The following is a 23,400-nucleotide window of genomic DNA, read 5'->3' on the forward strand; positions in this document are numbered from 1 at the left end:
TAGTTAAGGTTGTAATGGGGCCAAGGTAAAGGTAAGGGTATATGTATAAGGTTAAGTGAGCTAATAAGTGAATCCTTAATTAGTCTAAGATCTCACCTAACATACATACTTTGTAAAGCAAAGCTTCTTTACCTATTTTTCTATATTTTCCCACTTTTGATGTTACATGCTCATGTTTCAATGTTTATTATTTTTATCCCATGTGCATTGCTTTATTTCACATTTGGAGAATTCTTTTGTGTCCCTTTTATTCAACTACTGAAAAATAACACTTCTTTTTTTTTTAATGCACATGGTAATTCAATTATTTTAATTTTACATGAGCATGCTTCCCAAAATTTTTATTTGAATAATTTTATTCTTTTCAACTTTTCTACCTTTTATTTTTATCATCCATGTTCCCAATAGGTTTTTCATACTTAAACAATTACACAATTTCTATCTTAAGCTAACCAAGGATTCAACTTGGGATTTTTATTTTTTTTTTCTGCTTAAGGCTAGTAATGTGGCTGATAGAATAAGAGGGGATTTAAAGGCTCAAGGGGGCTAACAAGGGTGATGTAAAAGGTAGGCTATTTTGGGATAAGTGAGCTAAAATCAAATAATGGCCTCAATCACTCTCTTGGTATGTATTTCTATTCTATAATTGGACATATAGATTAAAACAAAGTAAAGAACATCAGAATAAATAAGAAGGGCGGAACACACAGGAATAAAAATTATGGTTTGAATGTAACCATACAATTAAGCTCAAAACTCACAGGCTGTGTGTTCTCTAGCTCAAAAATCATTTATCAGTTATGTATGTCATGCAAGTAAAATTAAAAGTTCCCATTATTCTCAATGTAAAATTTATATTGAATGGCTTTAAAGTTTGTGTTTCTCCTTGATGGAATGTTGTTAACTGACTAACATATAATGTTATATATACAAGGTGTGGGTTGTTTCTACTATGTTCAAGTTCCTACTTTTTTTCTTTTTATATTTTTCAATTTAAACTAAGCTATCTTATGCTAAAAAGGGTAAACTATACTAATTAATCCACAATTTCTATAACTAATAAGTTAGAATTGCAACTAAACTAAATGGCTAAAATATGAACTAAAGTGCAAAATGCAGAAATAGAGTAAAAATACATAAAAATAGCAATATATAAGTACTGAGAAAAGAAAAATAAAAATAAAAAGAAAAATACAGAAAAGTAGCAAAATAAAATGAAAGAGTCTGTAGTGGTTCACCAAAAAAATGTACGCCAGAGATGGCGACCTCCCCACACTTAAAATGAAGCATCGTCCCTGATGCTCACTCAAGCAGGGTGTGAAGGGGTGTCATCACTGGAAGGACGGGTAGCTGGAGTCTCTGTGGTGGTGGTCTGAAGATCTGCCTGCTGCAGAGGAGGTGCTGACTGGATAGGGATCTCGGGGTCTACAGCCTGAATCTGAGGCGGAGCCTCCTGATGTGATGCGGCCTGCTCTGTGGCTGCCTGCGCAGCCTCGCTCTGTGGATGGGTTTCTGCCTTGTGATCATCTGCCTCCTCCTCAGATGCCTCGGATGGTATGTCAGGCTCAGAGGGGATGTCGCCAGATCGTATCATCAGCTTCAGGTGCTCATAGCGTCGCTTGTTGCGACGCTCCATCTGGTCAAGCCGTCGAAACAGGCGGTGCACTAGATGATAGATGGGCTCTGGGGCAGGTGGAGGTGCAGTGGTGGTGGCAGGAGTAGCTGTAAAGAAAAAAGGGCCGGCAGATGGTGTGGCTGTCTCAGCAGTAGCAGTGAGGAAAGGAGGTCTGTAGTCCAAAGCCAGAAAGTTCCTGTTGTGAGGGATAATCTTCTTGCATTCTACAGCAGGTGGCTTTTCATCAGCATCCTCCCAAGGCACGTCAGCTCGACGGCCTAGCTGTGTAATCAAATAGGGAAAGGGAAGAGTGCCTCGGACGTGGACCCTGGCCATATAGTACCGGATAAAGCGTGGTAGGTACAGGTCCTTACCCTCCATCACACACCATAGGAGGGTGATCATAGCGGCTGGTATCTCAGTCTCGTGAGTACTCGGCATAATGAAGTTGCTAAGTATCTGATGCCATAGCCGAGCCTCATCATTCAAGTAAATCCGCTTGATTCCCTTTGGCATGGTAGTGTTCTGACCCATAATCCAAGGAACGGTCGAGTCAAGGGCTATCCGGGCCTTGACTGCATCCCAATCAAACTTCATGAAGCGCATATCCTCCTCAGCTCTTTGATAACCATCCAGCTGATTAGTTTTAGGCAGAAGTTGCAGAACATCTTCAATGGCCTCTTCAGTGACCAGAATTTGCTTCCCTCTAAGGTTCACTGCATCTAGGGAAGTTTTGAAATAATTGCAGTAGAATTCCCTAACCCAAGATGCATTGACCTCAGTCAGGTTTCTCTCCAGAAAGAACCAGCCTCTTTGTTTGATCTGATCAGAGGTGTATTGCTGGAGTTCTTCTGGGATCTTCAAAGTCCTCTCCAGGTATAGGTTTCTGGAGGTTGCAAACACCGGATACTTCAGCTCATAGTATCGGTTTGCAAACTTTACTGGATCATTAGCAGGGAGTAGCTGGTCAGCCTTCTTCTGCGGGGTAAAGTTTTTCTCCCGCCAGGAGTCATCGTGCATGATATCCATGATGGACGTAGCGGATTCTCCTCTTTTACGTTTGCCAGTAGTTGCCTTTGCTTTTCCCTTTCTCTAGGTGGCAGACATCCTGAAAATTAAGTTGATGATGAAGGAAATTAAGTTGATGATGAAGGAAATTAAGTTTACGATTGCGTGGCTGCCAGTTTCTTCAAAAACTCTGTTTGTGCTTTCCTTCCATTTTTGTATGTTTCCTTTCCATCCTTTAAGTCATTCCTACCTTAGAAGATCTAAAACTACTCAACACACTAATCACGGCATCGAATGGAAATAAAGGTAATTAAAATAATTAATTTTAAAAGCATAGGAAACATGTTTTTCACATACATCACATAATAAGGAAGGGAAAGTAAAACCATGCAAATAATATGAATAAGTGGGTGAAGGATTGAATAAATCACTCAGATTAAGTACAAAATATATCATAAAATATGGGTTTATCAACCTCATCGACAAAATTGTAGAGGTATATGTCGACGACATCCTGGTAAAAACAGCAGAACCAAGCAAATTGATAGACGACCTCTAGGTCGTCTTTGAGGCATTAAGAAAATTCAAAATGCGACTCAACCCACTCAAATGCGCATTCGCCATGGAAGCAGGAAAATTTCTAGGGTTCATGATAACTCAGAGAGGGGTAGAAGCCAACCCGGACAAATGCGAAGTCGTTCTCAAAATGACAAGCCCTGGGTGCATCAAAGATGTACAACGGCTTATCGGGAAGCTCACGGCTCTATCTCGGTTCCTCGGAGCCTCGGCTGAAAGGGCCATCCCATTCTTCAACCTAATGAAGAAAGGAATCACCTTTGAATGGACCCAGGAGTGTGAAGAGGCATTCAACCATTTTAAGAGGATACTCTCGGAACCTCCTGTACTCAGCAAGTCCAGATAAGGCGAGTCCCTATACTTGTACTTGGCCGTGACCATGCAAGTAATGGCAGCAGTCCTAGTCAGGGAGGAGAACAAGACCCAGCGCCCAATATACTTCATCAGCAAAATACTTCAAGGGGCAGAGACGAGATACACCAAATTGGAAAAGCTAGCCTACGCCCTACTAATTTCATCAAGAAGGCTAAAACAATACTTCCAAGGGCACACAATCATCCTGAGAACCGACCAAGCCATCCGACAAGTCCTCTAAAAACCCGACCTGGCGGGAAGAATGATGGCATGGGCAGTGGAACTATCCCAATATGATTTGCAGTACGAGCCAAGGCAAGCAATCAAAGCCCAAGCAATGGCAGACTTCCTCGTAGAGGTCACAGGAGAAACTCCCGACATACCGAGCACACGGTGGAAGCTCCACATTGACGGAGCATCCAACCAAACGTTCGGAGGGGCCGAAATTATCCTCGAAAACTCGATAGGAGTAGCCTTCGAACAATCCATCAAGTTCGAATTCCCAGTTTCAAACAACCAAGTCGGGTATGAAGCCTTGATAGGGGGACTAATGCTAGCCAAAGAAATCGGAGCATCAAGGGTGGAAGTTAGCAGTGACTCCCAAGTCATCACTTCCCAAGTAAACGGCAGCTACCAAGCCAGGGACGCACTGCTACAAAAATACTTGGAAAAGGTAAGAGAGCTATGCAAAAGCTTCGAAGAGGTCACAATCCAGCACGTCCCCAGAGAAAGAAACACCCGAGCCGACCTCCTTTCCAAACTCGCAAGCACCAAACCCGGCACGGGGAACAGATCCTTGATCCAAGGACTAGCAACGGAACCTGCAATCGTCATGTGCACAGCTCAGGCACCAAGCCTGCCCTCATGGATAGACCCCATCTCCCGATATCTGGAGCATGCAAAAACACCCCTGGACCAAAAGGAAGCGGAAGCCATTAAAAGGGAAGCTCCTAAATACACAATCATACAAGGGCAGCTATACAAGCGAGGGCTCCACCAGACCCTACTTAAGTGCCTGCGCCCCGACCAGACAGACTACGTCCTAAGGGAAGTACACGAAGGATGTTGTGGTCACCACATCGGGGGAAGATCTCTAGCAAGAAAGATCATTCGGGCAGGGTACTACTGGCCCACAAAGATGTCGGACGCCCAGAAGTTTGTGAGAAAATGCAAAAAATGCCAAGAGAACGCCAACTTCCACAAAACACCTTCCGAGGAGCTCAGCCTAATGATGGCTCCCCAATCTTTCGCCCAATGGGGGGTCGACCTCTTGGGACCATTCCCACCAGGGCCTGGACAAGTGAAGTATTTGATAGTGGCCATAGATTATTACACCAACTGGGTAGAAGCAGAACCACTATCCAGCATATCCGCAGCAAATTGCCAAAAGTTCATGTGGAAGCAAGTGGTCACAAGGTTCGGGATCCCGGAAGCCGTCATATCGGACAACAGGACATAATTCACGGACAAGAAGTTCAAAGGGTTCCTAGAAGGACTAAGGATTAAGCAGAAGTTCTCTTCAGTCGAACATTCCCAAACCAACGGCCAGATCGAAGTAGCCAACAAAGTCATCCTAAAGGGGTTGAAGAAACGACTTGAAGGGAAGAAAGGCTTATGGGCAGACGAGCTAGCCTCAGTCTTGTGGTCGTACAGAACCACCCCCCCAATCATCCACCGGCAAAACCCCCTTCCGACTCACATACGGGGTCGACGCGGTCATCCCAGTCGAAGTCGGGGAACCAAGTCCAAGGTTACTCCTCGGAGGAGGAAGTGAGGCAATCGAAAAGACCTGGCCGACGAAACGAGGCAAATGGCACACCTAGCGGAAGCGACAATAAAGCAAAGAATAGCCCTCAAGTACAATGGCAGAGTGTTGAAAAGGAGCTTGGGAGAAGGCGATATGGTCTTACGATGTAACGACATAGGTCCACCAACCTCGGGAAAAGGCAAGCTAGCCGCAAACTGGGAAGGACCCTACAGAGTAAGAGAAGTCTTTGGCAAAGGAGGCTACAAGCTAGAAAAGTTGGATGGAAGCGAGGTGCCGAGAACATGGAACATGGCAAACCTCAGAAGATTCTACTCGTAAGAAGAGGCGACCACATGACCTGGCGACCTCAACCCCCCTCCTATGTTCCACCTTTACGTTTTCTTTTCATGTCTCATATAAATCATCATTTATATTATCTTTCACTTAATTATCACATTACTTCCTCATATCTAACAAAATGATAAGTTTACTTTTTGCAAGTCTCAAATTGGAATAGCAAGTATGACGAAAAAAGATGAGCGGTCGACCCAATGGAAACCCGGGACTAATCACTCCGGGAGCCACAAGGGACCAAAAGAAAACAAATCGGCTCAAGCAATAAAACCACAATAAACGGTAAAACCAAAGGCCGCGACGGCCCGAGCAAACGAAAAGTAAAAGCAAGGCCACGACGGCCCGAATAAAACTAGCAATAACCAAAGGCACTAACATAAGCAAAAGAGAAAGTATTCAGTACATGATAAACCACTATTTTATGGTTTATCTTGTGCTCAATTGAGTGGATTTTATCAACTCTTTACCCACTTATTCATACTATTTGCATGGTTTTACAACTCCTTCATGATTTTGTGCTATGATTGAAAGCATGCTTCTTTGATCTTATATTTGCTTATTATTAATCCTCTCTTATTACCATTAGATGCCTTGATATGTGTGTTAAGTGATTTCAGAGATTACAGGGCAGGAATGGCTTGGAGGATAGAAAGGAAGCATGCAAAAGTGGAAGGAATACAAGAAGTTGAAGAAGTTGCTAAGCTGTCTAGCCTGACCTCTCTGCACTCAAACGGCTATAACTTGAGCTAAAGAGGTCCAAACGACGCGGTTCCAGTTGCGTTGGAAAGCTAACGTCCGGGGCTTCGATTTGATATATAATATGCCATAGTTTCCCTGACGTTAGGTGACGTGACCGCGTGCTCCATGCGGACGCGTCGCAGTGACAAAAAACCAGCGTGGCAGATTTCTTCTCCAGCGATTTCTAGGCTATTTTCGACCCAGTTTTCGGCCCAGAAAACTCAGATTAGAGGCTATAAAGCAAAGGAATGCATCCATTCATAATCATGCTCTCATATTTACAATTTTAAGATTTAGATGTAGTTTTTAGAGAGAGAGGTTCTCTCCTCTCTCTTAGGATTAGGATTTAGGATTTCTCTTAGTTTTAGGAGCGACTCTCAATCACAGGTTCTTTATTTTTATTTATTTTCCCAATTTAATTTATGAACTTTTCCATGTTATGATTTGAATATTTTATTTAATATAATTTGAGGTATTTCAGACTTATGATTGCTCTCTTTAATTTATTAATGCTCTGTGTTTATCCAAGTTATTTTCATTCAAGTAGACTTTCTTCCCTTTTGGCTTTGGTTGAATCATTGGAAACACTTGAGTTATCAAACTCATTTTTGATTGAAAATTAGAATTTTTCAAGAATTAATTCGAGTTTCAATAACTCTAGCCTTTTCCAAGGAAAGACTAGGACCTGAGGAATAAAAATTAATTCATCCACTTAACTTACCTTCATAGTTAGAGGTCAACAAAGTGGGAGAAAAATCCAATTCTCATTACAATTGATAAGGATAACCAGGATAGGACTTCCTGTTTTCATACCTTGCCAAGAGTTTATTTTATAGTTATTTATTTATTTTATTCTTCTTATGCAACATACTGCTCCCTAATTTCTAAAACCCCTAATTTACAAACTCATAACCAATAATAAGAACATACCTCCCTGCAATTCCTTGAGAAGACGACCCGAGGTTTAAATACTCGGTTATCAATTTTTAAAGGGGTTTGTTACTTGTGACAACCAAAATGTTTGTATGAAAGGACTTTTGAAGGTTTAGAAACTATACTTGCAACGAGGATTTATCCGCAAATTTCTAGACCACGCAAAAGTTCCTCTCATCAAAATGGCGCCGTTGCCGGGAAATTGCAAACGTGTGCCTTATTATTGGTTATTGTAAATATTTTATTTTTGCTTGTTTATTTATTTTTATTTTTGTTTTTATTTTTGCTTTTTCTTAAGTTAAGAGGTTATTGGTTTTTACTTTAAAATTTTTATCTTATCTTATCTTATTTCAAAAATTCAAATTTCAAAAATTTAAAATTCAAATTTCAAAATTTCAAATTTCAAAAATTAAAATTCAAATTTTAAAATTTAATTTTCAATTTCAAAATTTAAATGACCTTTTAATTTAAAATTGTTTTTATTTTCGTTTTTAATTTTTATTTACTACTATAAACTCTCACTCCTTTGGCTATGAGTCTGATTACAATTATATTGTAGGAAGAGAAAATTACAATGAGAACAGGCATCAAGGTTGGAATAATCAAAGATAGGAGGAGCCACAAGGATTTGATCAACCCTCATGGCAACAACCACCTCCAATGGACTATCAACAACCACCACCATATGCCTATAAACCCTATCCTCAACATGACTTTGGACCACCATACTCACAAGCCCATTTTCACCATTCACCTCCATATGACCTTAACCCGTATCTACTATATCAACCACCTTATAAGCCAAATGAACCCTCCTATCCACCCCAAACCTCCATGGAGAAAGCACTTACCGATCTAAACTTTACTATACAAGCTCTCGTCGCCTAAATCAGACCACCAAATACCTTCAACAATCAACCCTCAAGCTCTAGTGCACTTCCTTTTCAACCACAGAATGATCTCTCCATCCCATCACCACCATCTATGGAAGAGCACCCACATCCATCAATCCAGGAGCAACATGATCCCAATGATGCTATTGACATGGAACAAGAAAGAAGGGATCATCTTCACGAATCCATACTTCATAAGGAGCTAGAGGAGGCCCTAAGGGTGAAGGTAGTAAAAACCCTTGAAGTCGAAGGAGTGGTTGAAGAATTAGTGAAGGAAGAATCAAGGGATCATCTCAAGGAAGCAGCGGATCGATTTCATGCAACTCTATATCAACTAAATCAAGCGATAAGTCAATTAGGTTCCTAACGCTCGGACACTCAAAGTGCTCCCATGGATTCATGTGGGCAATCTAATGAAGAACGTAGCATGAAGGAGATATTAAAAACTCCAGTGGACAGTACGGAGCATGACTTTGTACTGGAACAAGTGGAGGAAGCTGTAATTATTGAAGAGGAAGAAGTGATTGCAGACTTAGGAGATGTTGAACCTCCATGGGAAAGTCAAGACATAGAACCTCCTTCCAAGACGGTTGCATTTGATGTTGAGGAGGGTGTACAGCCTCCAAGGCATGTCATGGTTAAAGACTTGGAAGAGGTCGATCAAGAGATGGAGATTCAAGAAAAAGAGATTGAAATTAAAGAAGTTTGCAAAGAGGTGGAAGTTGTCAAAGAGCACAAGGGAGTGGAGCTTGAAATCACCTTGCCAAAGTTATTGGAGACCCCTCCCCCTAAGTTGCCATCATCCTTCATAACATTCAAGTGGGTAAAATTCATATCCCTTAGCTTTCTAATTCCACTTGAATATGGGCTACTGGAGACGGATGGTCAACTTAGAGCTCTTTGTGGCATTAAGAGTAAGAGGAAGATGGTCAGTGGTAAGAACTGTCCTGCAAAGTTCATTATGGTTGGAAGCTTTAAGTTTAAACGCAAAGGTTGGTGTAGAGCTCAATTGAATGGGTCTAGGAAGTTGTTTGAACGCTTCAGTGAGAATTCTAAAGCTGAATCACCCGGATGGAATCATGATAATCAACTTGAAGACGGGTGCAAAAGCAAGATTTGGGACCCCGGAATTCATTCTGGCAATCAACACTCTTGGGGCCTTGTAACTTGCTTTAACTTACTTGAAGGCTTTCTGCGCCTAGTTTGGGACCTCGGAGGTTACTGGAATCACAAACATTGGTGGAGATTCCTGGATGAGTTCAAGCACAAGCCACCATAACAGGGAGCTCACCAAATGTCCAACTTAAGGACTTTAACTAAAAGTGCTAGGTGGGAGACAACCCACCATGGTATGATTGTTTCTTTTTCAATTTTATTTCATGTTGTTTGTTTTTATTTTATTTTAATTTTCATTGAACCTGGAAGTTTTCAAAGCATTCACATTAAGCATTGCATTCTGGATATTGCATTAAAAAAAAAAAAAGCACGCACGCGACGCAGCAGCGTCGCTGACGCGTCCGCGTCACCAGTGCAATAGGAAGAAAAGAAAACGAACAGAAAGTCATGCGAGAGCGTGGCTGGAGGCGTGCCAATGGCACAAATCGTCCCACGCGACCGCATCGCTGATGCGACCGCGTCATATGGGAATAATGGCCTCCCACTCGACCGCGTGCCCCACGCGGCCGCATGACCAAGATTTTGACGTCAAAGTGGTGCACACCCAAAAGTTGTGCGAGAGTGGTGCTGGATTGATGCTGAACGCATAATCCTTCCCACGCGGCCGCGTGACCCACGTGACCGCGTCATATTCCTTTAAAGCCCACTCACGCGATCGCATGCCCCATGCGATCACGTCACTTAAAATTTGGCACTAATATGATTTTGAACAGAGAGTTGTGCGAGCGCGAGACTGCCCTCGCGTCAGTAGCATAAACTGTGTCATGCGACCGCGTGACCGATGCGACCGCGTCAATCCTTATAAGTGCAAGTCACGCGACCGCGTGCCCCACGCGTCCGCGTCGATTGCGCCGCACAGCTTATCCTAATTTGCCAAATATCTTATCTTTTCTTCCCCAATCCTAATTTCTTCCATCTTTTCTTCTTTCTTCTTTCTTTCTTACTTTATCTTTTTAACTTCTCATTTTTTTTTCACTTCCATTCTATTTTACCTAATTTATTTACATACTTTCATTCATTGAATTTTAATTTTGTGCATATTTTTCTTTTCTTTTCTAAAGTTATTATTTTACCATTGGTGTCACTTGTTCTTATTCAACTATTATATCTTTTCTGGTATTATTTTGGTGCTTCATGACTTGTTTTATTCTGATTGGGTAATATTATTTAAATCAATGCTAATTTTTATATTACTGATATTCCTTTTGCATTGACATGAACTTACATTGTCTTTCATTACCCACTCTCTTCCCCATTGTTGCAAATTTTGCACCACTGGTATGCCATGGCTTCTATTATTTTCTCACGTACATGTTGAAGCTTCCATGTAAATGAGACCCTTTTCATTTGGCATTAACCCACCCATACTTCATTTATTTTCTTATCTCTATTTCTGGGTTACTTTTCTTTCCTTTTTTAGGATGGCCACCCAGAAGGGAACTGGAAGACGTTTGCATGGGGAAACAAGACAAGTCCATCTGCACAATCCTTGAAGAAAAGCATCAGTTGGAATAACCCGTCCACCTGCACATCTCAGCATGCACCGAGGACGGTGCAATCTTTAAGTGTGGGGAGGTCGATACCGATCTCCATGGGTTAGTACTTTCTTGTCTCAACACCAATGTTTAAATTTTCTTTGTAGATTAGTTGTTGCATTTGCATGTTTGTTTGATTTTTTTGCATATTTTACCACTTGGTTGAAGTAATATTTTCTTTTTCAAGAAACTTTTTTAAGAGCATTTCACTAATTTGAATAAAATTTAATGTTACACTTGTTTGAAGAAATATTATACTGGAACATGGTTTAGAGCTCGAACACACAAAACCTGTGAGATTTTTGAGCCTATTTGATTGGTTGCATTTTACCAACCAATATTTTATTTTTTTGGTGTGTGTTTTTCTCTCTAAAATTGTGATCTTTGTCTTGCTTAATTCTATATTTCCATTATTTGATGTATGGATACACTTACATGATTGAGGCCTTTGTTTCACTGAGCTTACATACCCATATGGCCTTACCCATTCATTATTCTTTGCAAACCAATGTTGAGCCTATTATACCCCTTTGTTCTTTACTTTAGCACATCATTAACTCTAAGCGGAAAACAATAATGTCCTTAATTTGAATTCCTGGTTAGCTTAGACTAGTGAGAATGCTCATGAATTAAGTATGGGGAAAGTTGAATACATTTGGTTTGAGAATTGAGTATGTTAGAATTTTCTGAAAATGAAAATAAATAAATAAATAAATAAATATGTTTAGGACATGATTCATGCATCCAATAATTTAATCATATGCATTGAGAAAAAAAATAAAAGAAAAAATATATATACATATATATATTAAAAAAAAGTGAAAAAAAGAAAAGAAAAAGAGCAAATAAGAAAAAGGGGACAAAATGCCCCAAAGTAAGTGGTGAAAGCAATGCATATGTACTGTACTTGAAATTAGAATGCATGAATATGTGGAAAACATGGTTAATGGATAGTTAGATGTGGTATTATGATTACATGGATTGTCTAAAGTTAGGTGGAAAGTTTAAGTTAATTAAGGATTCAGATTTTAGTCCACTTGACCAAATACAATCCTACCTTGACCCTAACCCCATTACAACCCTTAAAAGACCTCTTGATTTGTGTATTTGTGCATTAAATTTTTGCTGATTGTTAGATGAAGAGCAAGCCTTAGAAAGCAAGGTTAGTAGAGAATTGAGAGAATCGAACCTTAAACACTTGAGTGATTAGAGTGTATACACTACCAGTGAGGGTTCGATGCTCAATTCCTTGTTCCGTGCTTTCATGAGCTATTTTCTTCTTGCAAGTCTATTTGTACTTCATTTTCATGATTTGAATTAGTGAAATCCATTTCATATTTCTTCTTGAAGGATTTGTTTACTTTTAACTAAGTAGGTAGAATCATTTTGCATGTAGTTGCATTCATATAGATGAGTTGCATTTCATACTTTCTTACATTCCTCTTTATAGTTTCTCTTGAGCTTAGCATGAGGACATGCTAATGTTTAAGTGTCAGGAGGTTGATAAACCAATATTTTATGGTTTATCTTGTTCTCAATTGAGTGGATTTTATCAACTCTTTACCCACTTATTCATACTATTTGCATGGTTTTACAACTCCTTCCTGATTTTGTGCTATGATTGAAAACATGCTTCTTTGATCTTATATTTGCTTATTATTAATCCTCTCTTATTACTATTAGATGCCTTGATATGTGTGTTAAGTGATTTCAGAGATTACAGGGCAGAAATGGCTTGGAGGATAGAAAGGAAGCATGCAAAAGTGGAAGGAATACAAGAAGTTGAAGAAGTTGCTAAGCTGTCCAGCCTGACCTCTCTGCACTCAAATGGCTATAACTTGAGCTACAGAGATCCAAACGACGCGGTTCCAGTTGCGTTGGAAAGCTAACATCCGGGGGCTTCGATTTGATATATAATATGCATAGTTGCCCTGACGCTAGGCGACGCAACCGCGTGCTCCATGCGGACGCATCGCAGTGACGAAAAACCAGCATGGCAGATTTCTTCTCCAGCGATTTCTGGGCTGTTTTCGACCCAGTTTTTGGCCCAGAAAACTCAGATTAGAGGCTATAAAGCAAAGGAATGCATCCATTCATAATCATGCTCTCATATTTACAATTTTAAGATTTAGATGTAGTTTTTAGAGAGAGAGGTTCTCTCCTCTCTCTTAGGATTAGGATTTAGGATTTCTCTTAGTTTTAGGAGCGACTCTCAATCACAGGTTCTTTATTTTTATTTATTTTCCCATTTTAATTTATGAACTTTTCCATGTTATGATTTGAATATTTTATTTAATATAATTTGAGGTATTTCAGACTTATGATTGCTCTCTTTAATTTATTAATGCTCTGTGTTTATCCAAGTTATTTTCATTCAAGTAGACTTTCTTCCCTTTTGGCTTTGGTTGAATCATTGGAAACACTTGAGTTATCAAACTCATTGTTGATTGAAAATTAGAATTCTTCAAGAATTAATTCGAGTTTCAATAACTCTATCCTTTTCCAAGGAAAGACTAGGACCTGAGGAATAAAAATTAATTTATCCACTTAACTTACCTTCATAGTTAGAGGTCAACAAAGTGGGAGAAAAATCCAATTCTCATTACAATTGATAAGGATAACCAGGATAGGACTTCCTGTTTTCATACCTTGCCAAGAGTTTATTTTATAGTTATTTATTTATTTTATTCTTCTTATGCAACATACTGCTCCCTAATTTCTAAAACCCCTAATTTACAAACTCATAACCAATAATAAGAACATACCTCCCTGCAATTCCTTGAGAAGACGACCCGAGGTTTAAATACTCGGTTATCAATTTTTAAAGGGGTTTGTTACTTGTGACAACCAAACGTTTGTATGAAAGGACTTTTGAAGGTTTAGAAACTATACTTGCAACGAGGATTTATCCGCAAATTTCTAGACCACGCAAAAGTTTCTCTCATCAGTACAGCCAAAGGGCGCCTCACGAATAGGCCCCAAAATAAAGAACAAGTTACAAGACAAAAAGCAAAAAGCAAAGGAAGTCGGGAAATATCCATCCAAGCATTTAAAGAATATCAACAATCTTCCCGCCCTCCACAGTCTTCATCGCACCAACTTGGGAGAGGTCAAGGTCGGGAGCCAGCACAGCCACCTACAGCTTTATCCCTTCCTCGGTCAGCTTAACAGCATCGCGAGCCCCCTTCACAAGATCCTTGTTCCTTTTCTTTAAAGCAGCCATCTCCTGAGAAACAGCCTCCGCTGAGCTCTTCGCCAGCTTCAGCTTCTCCTCTAGCTCCTCAACCCTCTTCTTCATGGCGGCAGTCTCACCACGGGAGGTATCCAGGTCCTTCATCAAAGCCATGTCCCGATCCACCAACCTATTAATCTCTTTGGCGTCCTCCTCGGCTTTCTTCTCCTGCTCGGACAACTTCGTCTTCAAAGACTCCTCCCGAGATCGTGAGTCCGTCAAATCTTTCTCGGAGTTTCGAAGCTTTACCTCCATGGCATGATAGTTGCCCAAGACAGGCTCCACTTTCTTGGCGATGGCAGCGTCTCGGAGAAGGCTACGATAGATCCACCTGGCCTGCCTGGAAAGGTCGGCCTCATGGAAAAACTCCTCGGTGCCAGGGAGCAATTGGGACTCGATAAAATCCCCAGCATCGAAGTTTTTCTCCATAACTGAGAGGGCCTTCCCGGTATCTCGTTTCCTTTTCTTAGAGTTACCCACAACCCTCAGCTCATCATCACCAAAATCTCCTTCAAAAATCTCTGTCTCCACACCAGCAGACCCCTCAACCTTCTCGGAAGGAACAGCGCTCTCTCGATGAGCCAGGTCGGCCTCGTCCACCTGGCCACTGGCCTCCCCGGCCTCCCCAGCTTCCCCTTGCTCCTGGCTCGCTGTGGGAGTCGTCGGGGAGTCATCCTCACCCTCTTCATTTCCCTTGATGAGGTTCATCAAGTCAGCCAAGGTCTTCTTCTCGCCAGGCATGGAAACTGCGAGCAAAAGAAAAAGAAAGAGGTGTCAACAATAGAAAATTAGGAAACATAAAGAGCTCAAAGGAAAGATAACCCACCAACATACGACCGACCGGCCTCCCGGTCCCCCATCAACATACGAGGATTAAGGTTCTTCTAACCAAAAATGGCCAACAGAATATTTGCAATATTGCGATCTTCCGGGCTCAGCCAGTCATAGGACACCTTTATAAGATAGTCGGACCCCGCACCAAAACTCCAGTAGGTCGGGATCCGCCTAGCTCCTTCAACTGTAAGCCAAAAAGGCTAATGACCTTCGACCGGCCTAACCTTAAAAAAGGTAGACTTGAAACCGTGATAAGAATCCTCAAAGAGGCCATAGATTCTACGCCCCTGTTAGGCCCTAAAAGACATATAACCCTTCTTATCCTTCCCCTGGCTAGAAGGATTCGTGAGCAGAAAGAGGTAGAGGAAGACATTCACTGAGATCGGTAGCTCGAGGTACTCGAGGATCATCTCGAAGCACCGGATGGAGGCTCAACTATTTGGATGAAGCTGCGACGGCGCAACGTCGCAGCGATTCAACAAGCTCATAACGAAAGGAGAAAAGGGTAGACGAAGCCCCAAAGTCGTGAACATAGGCTCGTAAACCCACAGCCAATCAACAACCCGAGGAGAAGCCAAGTTCTTTTGGCAGACACGCTCCCGACCAGCAGGGACATAAACCTGATAGAGCGCCTCCTCGGGACCCTCTCCACACAAGAGCCCGGATTGTCGTAGCTTCTAGAGCCCCTCCTTCGTCATCTTAGAAGGAGTATCCCTCACATCGGAGGAGACCCAGGCATAGTGGTCGACGAAGTCAGCCAAAGGGCGCTGAGCCTGACTCGGGAAAGCAAGATGATCGGCCATACCTACAGCGGGGGCACCACTTAGTCAACATGGGAAGTCGGAAACCCTCGAAACAAAAAGCAAAAGGGAAACTACGAATCACCCTTTTGTCCCCTATACAAAAACCCAGAAACATGAACAAAACCCAGGAAAACCCAAAAACGCAAGCGAAAACCCAGTGGCACCCCCTCTAGAAGGAAAAACAAGCAAGAAATACAAAGACCCAAGCATACACAAAACGAAATCCACAAAATAAAGAACAACCAAAAGGGAGAGAAAAAGCCATAAAAACTTACCAAAAGAAGCAGAATCTGCAAGAAATGGAACGGGGGGCAAGAATGCTTGAAGTAACAGCAGTAGTGGAAGCAGGAGCAGCAGCAGCGTAACAGAGTAAGGGAATGAGGAGAAGAAAAAGTAAAGAGAAAAGGGGGTTACGAAATAAAAATAAGAGGAGGAAAGCGTAACCGCCGAGTAAGAGCGCCAAAAGGCAGGGGCACATCTGCCATTTCACCCAAAATTTCAAATCAATGAAATGATGGGCATTTAATGTCCAGCGCCAAAATTGAGAGAACAGCACAAAAGTCGAAGCGACCAAACGTGAGCGAAACAAAACGCCACCAACGAGTTGCCGAGAAAAGAAGAAAGTTTGCCGCCTTGGAGAATAAGACAAACGCGCCCAGTCACGAGCCCCAGACCTCAAGGCTGGCGCGTTGGGGGCACTGTTACGGACTGTCAGTCCAGCCCAAGAAGCCGTCGGGTCGGGGCATTACCCCACCCAGGCCCAAAACCTCCAATGGACCTCCACGGGTCAGTCTCCTACACCCGACCTGGAGTCCGACCGACTTACCACCCCAGGCATGCTACCATTCGGGTCGGAGCCCCCAGGGTCGGTACCCGGCGTACCGACCCCAAGTACGAACGACCCGCTCACGTGGAAGGTGACAGCTCTGTCCCTCAACCAATGGGCTAGGCCATCAACTAGGCCCACCCAGCACAGTATATAAGGGGAGAGGACAGCTCTCCCCCCCAAAGTATGTCACATTCTTACCTAATTCTGCCACTTCTAGTACGGACTCTGACTAGATCGTTGGAGTGTCCTTGCAGGTGGCCACCCCCGCTCCGTTCACCCTCCGACGTCCCCAGCACACGATTTCCTTCGCTCTACGCCCGCGCGGGATCTTTCTCACTCTCCTATTCTTCACCTACCGACAATCCGAAAACCCCAGATAACGAACAAATATTATTATTATACTATTATCATTATTATTACTATATTATTATTATTATTATTATTATTATTATTATTATTATATAATCACTTAATTTTACTCTATTATTATCATTACTGTATTATATTATATTATATTATATTATTTATTTATTTATTTTCCTTTTGGCCGAAGCCTTAAAGGAACTAAAAAGAAAGAAAACCAAAGCATGACTCTTATACTTTTATATATATATATATATATATATATATATATATAAAATTGAAACTGAAACGTGGCACGTATGCATGTATATGTATATAATACAAATGACACCTAATGACGCTTTGATAACCACAAAGCTTCAGTTAATATTATCAATTCATACTCATCTTCCTTTTTCTTTCATTAATCACCAATTGAACTAAAAGGAAAAAGAGAGAGTATGCCGTGAGTGAGAAGAACGAAAAACCTTGGAACTCTAATCTTTTTGAGACCGATTTTTTGAGATTTGTAACTCTAATAAAAAATTTAATCCAAAAAAAGTGTTTGTATTTTTTTTCTCTACATATTAGCATTATTTTTGTTCGGTGGAAGCTGACGGTGACGTGGCTCTCATTCTCATTGAGTTCGGCTAATTGAAATTCTAGAAGAAATAGGCGATTACTGACGTTTTTCTCTTCAGCAGCTCGGTCAGAAAGCTTCCTCAGAATTTTCATTGATTTTGATTTCGTATAGAAGTAGGGAATTTTATTTTAAAATTAACTGTTTTAAACTGTGAATGCCATGAAAATCTAGTGGGTATTTGTAAATAATTTATGATTGTTTGGTATGATTGAATGATGAATTTGAGTTGTGTTTGTGACTGAATTTGATGAATATGTATTTGATTTTTTGATTGATTAAGAGTGCTGAAAATTCTAATTATTGAGTTAGAAAGTCGGTTTGATTAAATACTATGTAAAATGAATTTTCATGGTTTGGGATTAATTTGATATTGAAAATAAATCTGCATTTGAATCGATTTGAGATATTGGGAATGAGTTTTATTGATTTATCGAAAATGATTCTGAGGGTCGGTAAAGATTTTGACATTGGAATTGGTTCGATTCGTTGATATTGAACTGAGATTTGAAAATGGTTCAGTTGGGACTTGAAAAGAGTAGCTAAGCCCGAGTTTTAGGGGAAGTGCTGCCGAAATTTTATAAAGTCTGAAGTTTTATTTGAAAAGTTATTTTAAAAGATTTGGTTTTGGAAAATTAAATTACTTGAGATTTATTTAGTTGAGAAAATGTGTATTCTATTTTTAAACTCGATTTATTAAGAAAAACATAATGTTTTAAATCCAATTTTGTAAGGAGAATTTTATTTTAAGTGTTGTTTTGAACTCGGTTTTTTAAGAAAAGGAATCTCTACCACAGGAGAGCAGAGAACAAGGATTTAAAGAATATATTAACTTAAAGGGATTGTCTGCCATAGGAGAGCAGATGTGACATTGTTTGGGCCTTAGTGCCAAATATAAAGTAGGGACGCTTACACACTGAGAATTGTTTTCCAGATGTACGCTTATTGATTTGGAAAGTCACACTGTCTGCAGCCTAGCCGTACGACTTGTAAGCACACTGTATGCATCTGGAAAGTCATATCTGGGACTTGTACCCGGGTAATGTCGGGAGCGGGTAGGCAACCGACACATGAGCTCATGGCCTACGTTAGGGATAGACATGCACCATGTTGTTTGCACATTTGTATTTGATTGTGCTTGCTTGTCTTATTTCTTTGTGATTATGTTGTATGTCTTGTTGTGACTTGCTTGTACATTGAATTGAATTTCTTATTGCTTGTACATTTTGTTTGTGAATGTATTAAAGTGATTACGAATTGACATTTGACTAAGGATTAACTATGTGGCTGAAAGACGTGTAATGTGACTAGTTTTATATTTAAAATTTGTTTTGAGTTCAGAGATTTTAAAAAGAGGTAATTAGTTAGCTAAAGTAGAACCAAGAGTATTTTCAAAGGATTTGATAAAAAAAAATAGTTTTATTGAGTAAAGTTAATTATTTGCACTTTATTTCATTACTTCTACGGCATTTCCATTCCCTACTGAGAACATGCGGTTTGTTCTCACCCCAAAATCTTCCACCCTTTCAGTGACACAGGTTCGAAGACTAAGCTTGAAGCTGCGGACATTTATTAGTTTTATTTGAGATAAGTTATGAGTTGAGTTGCTTTCATAGAATTCCCTCGCCTTTGGTATTTTAGATTTTATTTTATACAGAGGGATAGGAATTGTATTCGAGTTTCATATTGAATTCATTTGTATACATTTATTATTATTAATAACTATGTGATTATTATTATTTGAATATCTTTGATATGTGATTTTAATTACATATAACAATTTTCTGGAATTTTCTCAAAAACTGAAACGTGATATCGACATAAAGGCTCAATAGTAAATTTATAATAAAGGAAATCAGGTCCGTAACGCCTTACTTTTGGTACGATCATGACGTGCTAAAAGTTAGGGTGTTACAGGTTCTAATACTTAATAGTTTGATCTGATAATAGTTTTGAGCAAGTTTGAGGGTTTTTCTTTGTAAAGAAAAATTAAAAAGCTTTGAGGGTTTTTCTTTGATTGTTTTTTTTTTCTTCTGATGCAGATGAGTAACTTTACAAAGGAAGAGTTTGTGTATATTCTGTGTAGGCAAAGCACTAGTTTTTCGAGAGGTAGCTCCAAATACAGGGGAGTTACCTTGCACAAATGTGGTAGATGGGAAGCACGCATGGGGCAGTTTCTCAGGAAAAAGTGAGAAACATTTGAATTCTGATATAGCAATCATAGTAGAACCTTATTGATCTCAAACACTTTGAGGCTATTGAGGTTTTAATACTTATAATTAACTCTACAAAGAAAACTGGAAGCAAGAAAGAAAATCCCGCAAACACTGCAACACACACGAAACCCTGACACAAAAGGCGTCTACTTTTTGTTCCTCTATTGATAACGAACTTCCCAATTCTGCTTCAAATTCGAGTGATCAATTAATCGATCCTCTGTTTTCATTTTTTTTCACCCTCCAGGTTGGAATTGAAATGCAGAGAAAAGCAGCATTGCCGTTGAGGGACGCAAAAAGCGGCAATACGAACAAGATGAAGGCTCTGTGCGGCAAGGAAGCTTTGGTGAAGCTTTTGCGATGGCATTTTGGTTACCCTAATTTCAAGGGCAAGCAATTGGACGCTATTTAAGTTGTTCTCTCAGGTTCATTTTTGCAAAAATCTCTCCTTTTTTTATTTTTTGGTTTCCGTTACTGTTTGGTTGCTGAGAAATCATAGGAAATTGAATTCTGCATTTTTTTATAGGTCTCACTTTTCAGTTTGATTGGTTAAATTAGCTTGACACTTTTCTTTTAACAATGTTTTGTTTGCAAATATAGAAAGAAGAAAGTAAAGAACATGAAGCAAGTTTTATATTAGTGTCCTACTTTAATAAACGGTTTGGATATGAAAGAAAAGAAATTAAAAAATGATCTGAAATCACGAACTCATGTTCTTTGAATTTGGTAAATGGATAAGTTGGGATTTTCATTTTTTGATGGAATGCCAATTACCTTCCCACCCCTCTTTTGGTGTAGGAAGAGATTGTTTTTGTCTTATGCCTATTGGAGGAAGCAAGTCGATGTGTTATCAGATTCCTGCACTGGCCAAAACAGGAATTGTGCTTGTTGTTTGTCCTTTAATAGGTGACTCATGTTCATATTTCCTAATATATACAATTGTGCATCTTTGTTGAGCTTAATTCTGTGTGGTAATTCACTTGGTTTTTGCATGCTAGGCACAATTGTGATTTCTGACTTTTGTTCTGTTGACGCCTTAATGGTAGGCACTTCACTACTGGCATTATATTTTAGGACCAATTATGGAAACATTCAGTAGGGTTGAAATAAATTCGATGTTGATTTGTTAGTGAATTTTTCAAAGCGAATTCTCAATTCGAATCATGAATCTCATGAAGCGTTGACAAAATGTTATGCCATTAAATGAATGCTACATTTATCTGGTTTTGTTCATATACATGGTTGTTCTGTTAGCATGGTTTTGGTGATAAGCTTGATAGAGCTTGTATTTTAGTATTTTACTCTCTCTGTGATCTTTTGGTTTATATGCTACCATGATTGTGCAAAGCGCCAAAATAAATAACTTGTATGCATGTTTGTTTTTATGCATTCTGTGCATGACTATGATTGAAGTTAGTTCTTTTCTTCTTTGCTAGTTGCTAGGTGCCAGTCTGATTCATATTCAGATGAAGTTGTGGACACTACCACATGAGAAGAGACAGAACTGCTTGTTGGTTTGAAAAATGATGGTAACTCAATAAACTTTGATACATGTGATTTTAGCATGGAACTTTTGACCTTGTTGGCACTATTTTGTATGAGATAGACCAGCATCCTTACCAGAATATCTTCTTTAACGGCACTATTGAAGTTGCCAAGGCCGGTGGCTTTCTTAGCATGGAATCTGTCCTCCTTGTTACTCTTGGAATTTCCTTCCTCGTACTCCTGGGGCTATGGATTCATGGTCAAATACAACACCTATATAAGGTATTAACAATCTCTCTACTTTTTCAAAAGTAATCCAATATTACTTTTTCAAAAGTAATCCAATATTTTACTTTATTGACGGATTTACAGACGAATTTTCTATCTGTATTCAGAGTGTGGGATGATTTTCCAAGGTTCAAATTATAGACGGAAAATCTGTCGAAAAATCTGTCTGTAATTACAAACAAAAAATCCGTCGAAAAATCTGTCTGTAATTACTGACGGAAAATCCGCCAGAAAATTCGTCTGTAATTACCGACGGAAAATCCGTCGGAAAGTTCGACATTTCAGGAAAATGGATGGAGAATTTATAGAGAAAAATCCGTCGGTAACTGGTAAAAATCCGTCGGTAAATAATTTCCGACGAAGTTTTTACAGAGGGACAAAATCCATCGATAACCAAAAATCTGTCTGTAATAAAGACTAAATCTGTCTATAAATTTATCTGTATTAATCCATTTTCTAGTTGTGAAATACTTAGCTTATATTATATTGTAATTAGTATTTTAGATGTCAACACTTAATATAGAAATCAGATTTTAATTAGATATATAGATGCTTTTTTATTACTCTTTTACTTTTAATTTGGGTTTTCTTTATAGAAAAAATAAAATAATGATTTGAAAACATTGAGGCACAAATTAAATAGAATATATATACAAATTTGGCACTTTTTTATATTTTTATTTAGTATATTTGAAATTCAAATTTAAATAAATGAACATAGAGGAAAAAACTATATATTTTTCTACTCACAAAAACATTTATATATACGTATTGACAAGTCAATTGATTTAATTGTTTGATAGATAATTTAATTTTAGAAAATTATTATATATATATATTTGTTTTGGTGTCTATTATTATATTCGTTTGGTCAACAAAATAGCCATATTTATATATATCTTCAAAGCAATTGATTTAATTAGTTGTTTCTAGAAGTAATATATTTTATCTAATTAAAATATTCAAACTAAATATTTAAATCAGAAGAAAAAATATTTAAACAAAATTTCCAAATATAAGCACTATCTAACTTTATTTTATTATTGGGTAAGTAAATATGCAAATAATGTGTGAGATAGCAACATTTGCAACCTCATAAGACCAATTTATTATCATCATAATTAAAATATCATATTAGAATTAGTTTATTGTAACAAGAGCCTATAAATAAGATGAACAATACAATTGATTAGACATATAATTAAAAAAAAGAAAGAGAACACAAAGTGATATTTGCAAAATGGCTATTAATAATGTTGCTACAAAGTTGTTTTTGTGCATTTTTTTTGTGGCTTCACTTTCCGCTAGTACCTTAGGTATCAAAATTTGTTTTAAAACTTAATTACATTGTTGTTTTATCATGAGATAGTTATAGTAATCAACTCTAAATTTTGATTTTCATGCTTAAATTTGAAGTAACAAAAAATGTTTCCCAACATTATTATTACACTTTTTTCTAATTTTTTTTTTCTTTCGCATATAAAGTATTCTTGTGATCGGATAGTATGATCTAATCATTTTTTGTTATTAAATTATGATCTAATTATTGATTGAGTAATTATTACCGATAATCTATTGAATTTTTGGTCGCTCATGTATAAAATTATAAACTAAATAACACTGCTTTTGTTTCAAATTTCATTTTATAATAAAAATCGGGTGCACTTGTTTGAACTCTTTTTCTAAAATAAATAAAAAGATCATGAGATAGATCATAGATTTCTTATACAAAGATTTCAGTTATTTTTAAATATTCATACAAATATACTATTGTTATCATATTACATTCAAATGCACATTTC

The 23,400-nt window shown here is 38.8% G+C and overlaps 1 protein-coding gene and 1 pseudogene across 1 annotated transcript in view; one reads left to right on the top strand and one right to left on the bottom strand.

Moving 5' to 3' along the window:
• LOC148579387 (uncharacterized) overlaps window positions 1–21,717 on the top strand; it is a 40,091-nt gene extending 18,374 nt beyond the window's left edge. The window contains exons 4-8 of the mRNA XM_088489833.1: window positions 19,652–19,678; window positions 20,073–20,171; window positions 21,262–21,339; window positions 21,389–21,592; window positions 21,706–21,717. Coding sequence (XP_088345959.1) covers window positions 19,652–19,678; window positions 20,073–20,171; window positions 21,262–21,339; window positions 21,389–21,592; window positions 21,706–21,717 — 420 coding nt within the window. The remainder of the gene's footprint in view (window positions 1–19,651; window positions 19,679–20,072; window positions 20,172–21,261; window positions 21,340–21,388; window positions 21,593–21,705) is intronic.
• LOC148579388 (uncharacterized) lies at window positions 13,979–14,902 on the bottom strand (annotated as a pseudogene).
• Window positions 21,718–23,400: the final 1,683 nt, after the last annotated feature.

Source organism: Arachis ipaensis, chromosome B10 (genome assembly GCF_059453495.1).
Source record: "Arachis ipaensis isolate K30076 ecotype BB chromosome B10, ASM5945349v1, whole genome shotgun sequence".
Taxonomy (NCBI): Eukaryota; Viridiplantae; Streptophyta; class Magnoliopsida; order Fabales; family Fabaceae; genus Arachis; species Arachis ipaensis.